Source organism: Scyliorhinus torazame, chromosome 5 (assembly GCF_047496885.1).
Source record: "Scyliorhinus torazame isolate Kashiwa2021f chromosome 5, sScyTor2.1, whole genome shotgun sequence".
In the NCBI taxonomy this organism is placed as follows: domain Eukaryota; kingdom Metazoa; phylum Chordata; class Chondrichthyes; order Carcharhiniformes; family Scyliorhinidae; genus Scyliorhinus; species Scyliorhinus torazame.
This window is the reverse complement of record NC_092711.1, coordinates 218,854,742-218,866,918: the sequence shown is the minus strand read 5'-3', so window position 1 is coordinate 218,866,918 and position 12,177 is coordinate 218,854,742. Positions and strand designations below refer to the sequence as shown.

At 42.9% G+C, this 12,177-nt stretch overlaps 1 protein-coding gene across 2 annotated transcripts in view; it reads right to left on the bottom strand.

Moving 5' to 3' along the window:
* brwd3 (bromodomain and WD repeat domain containing 3) overlaps positions 1-12,177 on the bottom strand; it is a 137,223-nt gene that overhangs the window by 111,238 nt on the left and 13,808 nt on the right. For both annotated transcript variants that reach the window (XM_072505140.1, XM_072505139.1), the window contains exons 9-11: positions 9,413-9,513; positions 7,470-7,540; positions 5,476-5,576 (exon numbers count right to left, since the gene is read on the bottom strand). In XM_072505140.1, the coding sequence (XP_072361241.1) occupies positions 5,476-5,576; positions 7,470-7,540; positions 9,413-9,513 (273 nt within the window). The remainder of the gene's footprint in view (positions 1-5,475; positions 5,577-7,469; positions 7,541-9,412; positions 9,514-12,177) is intronic.

The following is a 12,177-nucleotide window of genomic DNA, read 5'->3' as shown; positions in this document are numbered from 1 at the left end:
TTGCATTCTAATGGCCCATTTCCCCAGAACAAAAGGACTGTACTCAGGTGACCGATACAGATGCAAACTAACCGGCGCCACTCCCTTTGCTAAGAAAGCCCAAACAGCCATGGTCAATGACTGCTCAGGACACGCCCAGCCATCAAGTCACCCGCCCCTTTATTGGCCAAAATCAAAGGCAGTGATCGGAGCCTGTCGAATTATTGGGTCCAAAGCGAAGGACCGCCCCAAAGAGCGCGAAATCCCAGAGGGATAAAAAGAGACACAGCCCAGTGTTCGGTCTCTCTTGGCCCCGGCCTACGCCTAAAACCAAGTGGAGCATTACGACCAGAAGACAAGTTCAAGACCAACGATCGCTACCAGACAGACGAGTCCAGCAGAAACGAAGCCACTTCTTCTACTCAGCCATGCAAGATCCGAACAAAGGCCTTGTTCATCTGCAAAGAGCCGGTTGCCCTGAAGCCAAGTATAGGTTATTGTAGTTGTTAGGTGCAGTTTAACTCGTAGTGTTTTATGTTGCATGTCGAAGTAATCCTTGTGTGTAAATAAATTATCTTTGAACTTGAACTGACTAACTGGTTGTTTGGTCTTTGCTCGATATCCGGTAAAGCCTTGTGGTGGTATCATTTGATACCTGGCAGCTCTGAAAAACAATATTTTCATTAATAACGGCCATATCTAGTTAATTTGGCAACATTATTGGTGACGCTGGTGGGATAGTATTTCACTCATTAAAAAGAAGAACATTATTGGCATCTCCGGTGCCGATTGGCAACACGGTTTAGTAGGATGCAGCAATGCCAGTTTTTTCATACCTTTTGAGTTTATTTTTATTTCAGATGTATTGAGTTTATTTTTATTTCAGATGTATATGGGGAGAAAAGGAGATTCCAAAAAAAAAAAAAACAGAACCATAATACCACTTAGTTATGTATTACGACACCAGACCAGATACCAACAGTGGCTAGGATACTGGACAGAAACCCCAATAGGTTATTTTGATTTTATGAGACTGTGAGGAAAGGATATTTTTCACCAGGTGTGATTGCACAAAGAAATAGGGATATGGTATATTAAAACAAACTTTATTACAAACACAGTATTAAAATCTTTATCACACCAGAAAATAGCTTACAATTACCCCTTAAACAATATACAATTACCCCTTAAACAATACTCTTAATTGCTATCTTTATTCCCACTAAAATAAACATCTCAGCTCTCAATCCACCTTAAATAACAACAGCACAGAGGAATACTTGCTTTACAGAGTTTTTCTCTAGGGAAAGAGACCTCCGACACTGCTTTACAGAAAAGATCAAACTCCGGACCAATGCAAAAACTTTGGCTTTGTCTTCAAAAGCTTTCAACTTGCTTGTTTCAGCTCCCCCTTGTCCCCAGACAAATCTTCACTGCTTTAAATGCAGTTAATCGCTTAACTAACTTGTAGTGAGAGCGGAACTATTTCACTGCGCACAGTTTCAGTTAGATCAGACCGGAACTGAAAATGCTTTCTCAAAAAGCAATGGCATAATCTCCCCAGGCTGAAAATGAATCATCGCCCCAGGGAATCGCCTAATCAGAACAAAATTGCAATAGGCCAAGCCTTTTACAATGGTTAATTGCATCTCTGGCACCTAAAAGCTTTGTTGTCTTTCAACCCAAGAATCTTTTAAAACATGATTTCAGCAGTCAACCACACTAACCCAGGTTTTTATCCTTTCCTTCACCAGATACTAATCATACAATATAGCTGGAATTCCCATTCATCACATATGGAACTGGCACAGACAGGCCTCAAATTTTCTATCAGTGACCAGTGTGCCAGTTTGTCAGAATGCTCCTTTTGCAGGGCCATTTTAGAAACTGATCATTGGGGCACAAGGGACAAATTAAAACCTTTAATGGATCCAAGGGCACAGTGCAAATGCCATATGGAATTTTTGAATAGATGCGTTTCCGACATTAGACCAGTTTTTGGGGATGGTTTGGGGTTGTGTGTAGGGGGCAAAAAAGAGGATGGACATCATTTGAGGCCTGTCTGCCTGTGGCAGTTCCATATGTGATGAATTGGAATTTCAGCAATATTGTATGATAAGTATCTGGTGAAGGAAAGGATAAAAACCTGGGTTAGTGTGGTTGACTGCTGAAATCATGGTTTAAAATATGTGGAGGTGGAAGAGGCTACATGCGGCAGGATTGCTGCACCACAAGGTGCCTTGTGGTGGGGCTCTTCTTCCACAGAAATGGCCTGGCAGCTGCGATCACATTTTTTTTTAATTCTCCTCCTTTTTCACATTTTCTCCCACATTTACACCCATCAACAATAAACAATAATCAGCAAGATATGTCAATCCCCATAATAACAATGATCCCATCCGCCCACCAAAACCCCCAAACCTCAGCCCACATGTTTACATAAACAAATGACAAAGGAATCAGGGATTACCCATAGACACCCTTAATCTACACAGCCCCCCCTCTCAACTAATGTTCGATGTTATCCAGTTCTTGAAAGTGCATAATAAATAGTGCCCATGACTCGTAGAACCCCTCCGAGCTTCCCCTCAGTTCAAACCTAACCTTCTCAAGGGTCAAGTATTCCAACAGGTCCCCCCGCCACGCCAGGGCACTGGGTGGAGAGGCTGCTCTCCATCCCCGGAGGATCCGCCTTCGGGCGATCAACGAGGCGAAGGGTATGATATCTGCCTCCGCTCCCGTTTCCAACCCTGGCTGGTCCGACACCCCGAATATGGCCTCCTGGGGACCCGGGTCCAGTTTCACACGCACCACCTTGGAAATTACCCGAAACACCTCCTTCCAGTACTCCCCTAGCTTTGGACAGGACCAAAACATATGAACGTGATTCACGCCCCCGCCCCCCCCCCCCCCCCCCGCAACGCTCACACACATCCTCTACTCCTTCAAAAAATCGGCTCATCCTCGCCCTCGTGAGGTGCGCTCTATATACCACCTTCAGCTGGATCAGCCCCAACCTCGTACATGAGGTGGAGGCATTCACTCTCCGGAGCACCTCACACCAGACCCCCTCCTCTATAACCTCTCCCAGCTCTTCCTCCCACTTTGCTTTGATCCCTTCCAGTGGTGCCTTATCCTCTTCCAGAATAGCTCCGTACACCGCTGACACTGCCCCCTTCTCCAGTCCTCTTGTCGTCAACACCTCCTCCAGCAATGTGAAGGCCGGTTCCTCTGGGAAGCTCTGTATCTCCTTCCTGGCAAAATCCCGAACCTGCATGTACCTAAACCCTTCTCCCTGCTCTAGCCCATACTTCGCTTCCAGCTCCCTCAATCCTGCAAACCGACCCCGAAGAAACAAATCTTTTAGCGTCTTAATCCCCTTCTCTTCCCATTTCCGAAAACTTCCATCCCACCTCCCTGGCTCAAATCTGTGGTTCCCCCGAATCGGCATTTCCCTTGACCCTAAACCCAACCCGAAGTGTTGGCGAAACTGCCTCCAGATTTTCAATGAAGCTATTATTACCGGACTCCCTGAATATTTCCCCGGAGCTATCGGGAGCGGCGCTGTTGCAAGTGCCTTCAGCCCCGACCCCCTGCACAAACTCTCCTCCATTCTGACCCACTGAGAATCCACCCCTCTGACCCAGCTCCGCACTTTCTCCACATTCGCCGCCCAGTAGTAGTACAAGTAGTTCGGGAGACCCAAACCCCCTGCCTGCCTTCCCCTCTGTAGCAGCACCTTTCTCACTCTAGCCACCTTCCCTCCCCATATGAATGAGGTAATCCTTCCCTCAATCTCCCTGAAAAAAGTCTTTGGCAGGAAAATCGGTAGGCATTGAAAAATCAGCAGGAATCGCGGCAACACATTCATTTTAACCGCCTGTACCCGACCTGCCAGTGACAGAGGAAGGCCGTCCCACCTTGCCAGATCGGCTTTCACTCTCCCCACCAAACTAGTGATGTTGTACCTGCGAAGCCTCCCCCACTCCCGGGCAACCTGTACCCCCAGATACCTAAAATGAGTCCCTGCTCTACGGAATGGCAGACCCCCCCCCCACCCCCGGCCGAGACACCACAAAGTACTCACTCTTGTCCAGGTTCAACTTGTACCCCGAGAAAGACCCAAATACCCGCAGTAGCTCCAATATTCCTCCTATCGACGCACTCAGCTCCGACACATACAGCAGCAAGTCGTCGGCATATAAGGACACCCTATGCTCTATATCCCCCCCCACCCCCCCCCCCCCCCCCCCCGCACTATTTCTGTCCATGCTCCCGAACTTCTCAATGCGATGGCCAATGGCTCAATCGCAAGTGCAAACAGCAGGGGGGACATAGGACATCCCTGTCTCGTCCCACGGTGGAGAGAGAAATATCTCGAACTGATATTATTTGTGCGGACACTCGCCTTCGGTTCCTTATATAATAGCTTTACCCAGTTCACAAACCTTGGTCCAATCCCAAACTGCTCCAGCACTGCCATCAGGTACCCCCATTCTACCCGATCAAACACCTTCTCGGCGTCCAATGCCACAACTACCTCGGTTTCCTTTCTTTCCGCCGGTGCCATAACAACGTTCAAAACCCTCCTAATGTTCGAAAACAGCTGCCTCCCTTTCACGAACCCCGTCTGATCCTCCCCTATTACCGTCGGAAGGTTCACATTTATTTTTACCTGTTCAAAGCCCCAATGTCCCCATCTGAAGATTTCCTTTCTTTTCTATATGTATCAGTAGCTCCCACACTATAACAGCAATGCTGATAGGTCATCTTTGGAGGGCATCCTACTAGTCCTGTTCTTAGGAACTTGCTCATTCGTAACTGGGTGGTGAGCACACTCTGGCCATAATTGGGGAGCAGGTCAAAAATAGTGAGTGGCCTCAGGCACCAATGTGATGTGAGGGTTGGATCCAGAAATAGTTCCAACCACTGAATAAAAATTCAGGCCAATGAATGCAACATTACTAAATTTTAAAAATATATATTTTGGAACAGTACGGTTGTGTTTGTACTCCCTAATTGTGTGCAGACCTTTAAAGTTGCATTGTAAATCCAAAGTCAATCCTCAGCCTCATCCAAGATTGCTTCAAGAAGGGAGTCTCACTTCATTTCAAAGTCAGGTAATTTATTAACTCTGGACTTATACTAAAACTTAATGTTGCAGTTCAGAACCACAGTTGAGAATCTAATGTAAGGGAATTGAAATGAGATGCAAAACTTAAAGAAACTGTTCCATCTACCCAGTTTGCACATCTACATGTGCTGATTCGATCAATTTAACTCCCTCACAATTATTGTAATCTATTTAAATTATTCTTGAATTACCTTTTAAAACTGCATGTGCTCAAGTTAAATTATTTTCATGATTTGTGCAACGTTTCTTTTTTAAAAAGGGAGCGGAACAGAGCAAGAAGATTCTCTCTTATGCATCTTAGTAAAACAAATTTTTTTGAATCATAAGGCGTGTGCAAATTAGCCCAATGTTCAGCATCTTACCGTATGTGACGACAATTCAGAAATTCTCTCTGGTGAACCAGAACCCAAGTAATAAACCCTAATCACATGATCTGTGCTGCCAGTTGCTATGAACATTCCACCTATAATTGCAATAAAAAAAGGTTTAAAACAAAGCAGTGATGTGAACAAAGATTCTCTTTCGCATTCTAACTCTCGAATAACATTGCTATTGATATAAAATGTTAAATTTTGTCTTCACTTTATACAATTTGAATTATTCCGACTCTTAGTTTCCCTGCCCATTTGTGGAAGTCACAATAATAATCTTTATTAGTGTTACATGTAGGCTTACATTAACACTGCAATGAAGTTACAACAATAACAATAATAGCTTATTGTCACAAGTAGGCTTCAATGAAGTTTCTGTGAAAAGCCCTAGTCGCCACATTCCGGCGCCTGTTCGGGGAAACTGGAACAGGAATTGAACCCGCGCTGGTCTGCATTACAAGCCAGTTGTCTTAGCCCACTGTGCTAAACCAGCTCCATGTGAAATTACTAGTTGGCACACTCCGGCACCTGTTCTGCTACACGGAGGAAGAACGCAGAATGCCCCATTCACTTAACACGCATAGCTTTTGGGACTTATGGGAGGAAACCAGAGTACCCGGAGGAAACCCATGCAGACGCGGGGAGAATGTGCAGATTCCACAGACAGTGACCCAAGCCAGGAATCGGACCCGGGTCCCTGGCGCTGTGGAGCAACAGTACTAACCACGTGCTACCACAAAACACAAGCCATTTTGTTTTGGGTACTGTCACTTCTGATTTGGTAATTAAAAAATTCAGTAATAGATCTCATTCCTCCCTTCTTTTGGCCCAGTCTGTGCCACCCCCTCCGCCATGTTATACGAAAGCTCAATTAAGTTAGACAGCTTGCCAAAGGAAATCCCACAGGCTTGGAATTTTATCTCTGATCTCTCTCTACACAAATGATACTGCATTGCACTTGGCAACCATGCTACAAAGATTTACTTACATTTGGTTTCAGGGCTTATGGTAAGCAGAAAAAGGAATGGCACACAGATAAAACTGCAATGCAGGCACTGTCTTGGGTATCCTCACAAATAATTAGGAATCACTGCAATCAAGATATCAGTAACTCACGAGCCCATTTAGTTTTCTTTTGGCTAGGAAAGGCATAGTTAAAAACAGCTAGCTAGCATACTTCATTCTCAAAAGGCAGAGGGAGGAGAAAATGAGAAATAAGGAGGGTGGGAACTGTTTCATTTATCACAGTTTTAATGGACTGTCGACAGTTTGCTTCTTCTTCAGTTTTCTTCAAGTCTCCCTCAGTCCACATGTTATCCACCCATCCAGTTTTCTCCTGCCTCCTGTATTTTCATCCTCAATTTTGCCGCCAACTGTTTTCAAGACAAGGCTGTCAAGTGTCCAATGTCAGTATCTGGTTACCTTTCTCTAACTGCACTTGGCCACCCTTTCGATTCCTGAACTTCCATTCATGATCTAACCAACATTTGTCTTCCTGTCCATCCAGCTGATTCCGACATCATCAGTCTTACCCATATTTCAACAGATGTCATCCTTCTGTCATTGTCTTTCGTCAGACTCCAATTCTCACATTCAAAGAGTGCCTCCCTTCACACACGTGACTGCACTAGATTTATTTCTCACCTTCATGCTGATGATTTTGTATAAACTTCCAGATGCTACTTAAGTCACCTCTCGTTATGTCCACGTTAACCTGGATTTTATTCTTGGATGCAACTTTGGTCTTTATCATTGAGCCGAGGTACTCGAATTTGTTCACAGGCTCTATCTCAGCACTTTCAATATTCACTTTTCCATTGTCATTTACAGCCACACCATTGTATTTTTCTTCATTTAAGTTCAGTCCAAAAGACTCGATGTCCCTTTGGACTAGGCCCGTTATATAGTCTCTAGTTATTTTGTTCTGGCTGGGAGTCTACTCAATAAAATATATTTTAATCTTCTAGTTTCCCTGAGACACTTACCAGAACTGAAAGAGCAGCAAGAAATTTGATTTCCTGGCCTAGATCTGTCTGTAAACTTCACCGGATGTTCACTGTAAAGTAAGAGCATTAATTTAAATCCAAAGCAAATTCACAGCATTAGCAAATTAAAATCATGAACAAGGAATTCTATGTATTTAGGTACTATGTACGAACAGGTCTTTCAGATGCAACATTAGGCAGAGGCTTCATCTGCCCGTTATGGCGAACATAAAAGATTTATGTATTTGATGAAGAGCTGCTAGCTTCCCAGCGACATTGTGTCTTCATTAACAGCAACTGCAAATTACAATGGTGTGTGAAGCTGAAGATATGATGAAGTGTAATTTTTTATTTTTTATAAAAGTACCATATGTGCAACACTGCTAACCACTGTGCACCAATTGAATACTCGGAGTAATGTTAGACAAGCTCTGTTATTGGCTCCTTGTTGCAGTAACAATTAAAATGCAGTTAATAGTTTAACCAGTAGCGCTTGAAACTAAGGATGCCTACAGTTTGGGTCAGTTTTAATGCAGGAATCTGAAACTATTATTTGAACATGTCTTGGTATTGTTCCAGAGGTGCAGAAAAGTCAGGAAGCTCACAAAAAAATTGATTTAATATTGGGTTTTTAGGCCAGTTTTCCAAAGTAAGCTTATTGGTTACTGACAAGTTTGATTTTTTTCCACCCTCACCATCCATCATTGAAAGAGAGGATGAAATTGGCAACAGCTCATTTTTAATCTCCCCTTATGATGTGCCATATAAATGAGAAGCCAACGCACATGTATAAATAATTTATAAATTAGCCCCAGCAATTCCAGGCCAGTCAGTTTATCAGTGTTGGGCAAGCTTCTAGAAACTACTATTTTGGATAAAATTAGCAATCAAATGTGGGTTGATTCAGGGGAAATAGTGGAGTTTTTTTGAAGATGTAACAGAAATGTCTAATGAGGGTAATCCTGTTGATGTAGTGTGTTGGACTTTCAGAAGGCATTCGATAATAATGCCACACAACAGAAGGGACAGTAGCAATATGGATACAAAATTGGCTGAATAACTGGAAGCAGAAGTATTGGTAATGGATATTTTTCAGTTATATATATTTGTGAAGAGGACAGTGTAGAACTTGAAAATGACATAGGTAAGTTGGTGGAATGGGCAGATAAATTCAATGCAGACAAATGTGAGGTGGTATCTTTTGGTAGAAAGTAGTAAAATAAGGGGTAAAATTCTTAAGAGGGTGCAAGAGCAGAGGGACCGGGGCTATAGTGTGCTTCGATTATTGAACGTGCCAGGACAGGTGGAGAGAGCAGTTACTAAAGCATACAGTATCCTGGGCTTTATTAATAGTGACAGAGTACAAGAAGGTTTTTACACTGGAATATGATGTACAGTTCTGGGTGCCATGTGAACGCATTGGAAAGCGTGTAGAAGAGGCTTACAAGAATGGTTCCAAGGATGAGAAACTTCAGATGTGAGGATAGATTGGAGAGGTCAGGACTGTTCTCCTTGGACAGAAGGCTAAGTAGAGATTTGATAGAGGTGTTCAAAATGATAAGGGGACAGAGTAAATAGGGAGAAACTGTTCCCACTCATAAAAGAATCAAGAATGAAAGAGCAGACAAAGTGATTTGCAACAAAAGCAAATGTGATGCGAGCTAACATTTTAACACAACGCGTGGCTCGGGTCTGGAATGTATTGCCCAGAAGTATGGTGGAGGCTGGTTCAATCGAGGCATTAGATGATTACCAAAAGACATTGTTACCTTAACTCAACAGACCAAGTTATATTCAAAAATGTGCAGCAGTGATAAAAACATGAACTAGAATAAAAACAGTATTTTATATAAATGTATCAAGGAATAACAGAAGTTGCAAATGAGCACCAGCAGATTCATAACGACAAAAGCAGCAACAGATATACTTTGCAAGAAACCTACTTAAATTTGATGGTCTCTGTATTCCATTGCCAAAAGCAGATGGTTCCATCAGCCCCTGTGGACGTCAAGTACCGTGTCCTTCCTCTGGTCCCTGGGCTAAACTAGAGAACAGAAAATGGAATCTTACACAGGGCATTTGAATATCCAAACAAGATACAAGAATTTTTAATTTAAACAAAATCTGCAAATTTGATTTACAAAGTTGAGAGAAATTACTTCCAATCCCCCTTCACACCTCTGCAAACACCAACTCCTTAGTTAGGCATGGATCTACTGCAGCAAACATTTTCATATTCATTACCCAAATAGGTTAGGTATACACACTGCCACATTACTTTAGTCAGTCAATCAATACCATTATGGAAAATGCCAGCACAGTCCCTGATGGTTCAGCAAGTTCATCCGGTAATAGATCTATACAGGCTAGCAAAGTTGTCAGTTTTATCCTCGTTCCGGGATTTGTTGCCAACAAGAGATAGTGGCAGAGGCACTGAAATGAACCTCAGCTCCCAGGCTTTCCAAAGACTAGTGTTCGGAGGGAATAGATCTAACTCACCAGTGATGTTTTACTCAGGCAAGGCAAGAATAATGGGCAAGAGGCATGTGGCAAACTCAAACTTCGCTAATAACAACATTACTAAGACAAGAAATTTAGTCTAAAATTCTGCCTGCTCATTTTCACCCCCACCCCAGTTTGTAATAAGTCCATTTTAACAAGCAAACATAAGAATATGTCACTATGCATCCTTTACTGATGGCTGCTTTTGAAGTTTTGCAAACCACACATCAAGACTGCTGTAAAAAATGAAGTGAAAATGAAATAGATCACATTTAAACCTAATGAGGCTCTGAATTTTACAAGAGATTTTCAATTAAATTAGATTAAAATAGTTTGCTGGTATGAAGAATTATCAAATAAGGGAATTAAATGAGACAAGTAAAGTAAGTTTCAGCAGGAGAGCATTCTGGAACAATGATTGCAATATCAGGTAGTTGCCCTCGCCGGGCATGAACCAGATTTGCATATTTAAATAAGTATTTAAACTCATTGAAATTTGGATTTTGGGGTTATAGCGGGAGTCTCCCGGCTCCCACAATACACTGCCCCGCCACCGCAGCGGGTGGTCGGTGGAAATCGCTACTGGTCTCCATGAACGGAGACCAGACGTGATGACAACACCAGGGCGCTTGGGAGCCAGTGAAACCACCGGGTGGTCGGGGATAGGGCAGCACTGGCAGGGACAACTAAAAAATAAATTAAGAGCAGGAAGAATATTAACACCTCACATAAAAGGAATCAAAACATATTTTACAAACACATAAAAGGTAGCCAAAGGAAGCGTGAAGGCAAACTAGGGACCGATATAAATCTTATGGAGGCAGGAGGCATAGCTGAAATAGTAAGTAAGCGTAATGTATAATCGCCATAGTTCCAGATGCTGCTTTCCCAGGGGAGGGCTGACTGGTAGTGATTTAACCACATCTCAGGTGAGGGGCAAGGTTGAGAAGGCGGGCCTTCGTGAATAACCTCAACCGATACGGGAATTGAACCCACGCTGCAGGCTTCGCTCTGCATCATGAACCAGCTGTCTAGCCAACTGAGCAAAACCGGAGCCCCAACTGAGTTCTCTGCATCTGTCTCACTGAAGAGGATGCTGCTGTAGGAAAATAGATAAGGAGGTAATTAAAGATTGGTAGTGCTCAAAGGAGAGACCCCACCCAGTCCAGATGAACTGCATCCTGGATTGCTACGGAAAGCCAGGATGGAAATTGCAAGTGTCTGGTCACAAACTCTGAATCTCTTAAGTACAAGGTTGGTAGAGGAAGATTGAAGGATTGCAAATGTTACATCTCTGAAGGGGAGGGAGATAAACCTGGCAACTGCAGGCCATCTGTATAATGTAACAGATGAGGGAATATTTAGAGGCATTAACTTTGAATAGAACTAATTGCCATTTGGAAGAACAGGTTTAATAAATTAAAGCCAAATGGCAATTAGTTCTATTCAAAGAGTTTATGAAGGTAGTGCAGTTGTGTGCACTGACTTCAGAATTAATATGGTAAAGTGCCATATTATAGATTTGTTAGCAAATTTGAAGCGTAAAGGATTAAATGGGCAATGGATATAAAATTGTTTTAAACGGACAGAAAGCGCAGTAGTGTGAACAGCTATTTTCAAGCTGGAGAAAAGTGTACAGTGGTATTCCCCAAGGGTCAGGGTTTGATCCATTGCTCTTTTTAACATTTTTAACAATGGATATACAGCCTAGATTTACAACTGACATGAATTTTGGAAATGTAAGGAACAGTGAAGAGGATAGTAAAAGTTTTCAGGAGGATAAACAGACTGGCATAATGGGTAGACACATGGCAGATGATATTTCAAGCAGGGATGTGATTAAGTGATGCATTTTGATGAACAAAATGGTACAATTTTAAAGCAGATATTGGAGATGGCAGTGTACATACAAAAATCATTCAAGATGCAGGACAAGTTGAAAAGGCTGTTCTGAAAGGGGTACAGGATCCTTGGTTTTATAAATAAAGGAATAGTACAAGGGCATTAGCTCACTGGGCTAAATCGCTGGCTTTTAAAGCAGACCAAGGCAGGCCAGCAGCACGGTTCAATTTCCGTACCAGCCTCCCCGAACAGGCGCCAGAATGTGGCGACCAGGGGCTTTTCACAGTAACTTCTTTGAAGCCTACTCGTGACAATAAGCGATTTTCATTTCAAGGGAGTTATGCTGAGCTTTTATAAATGGCTG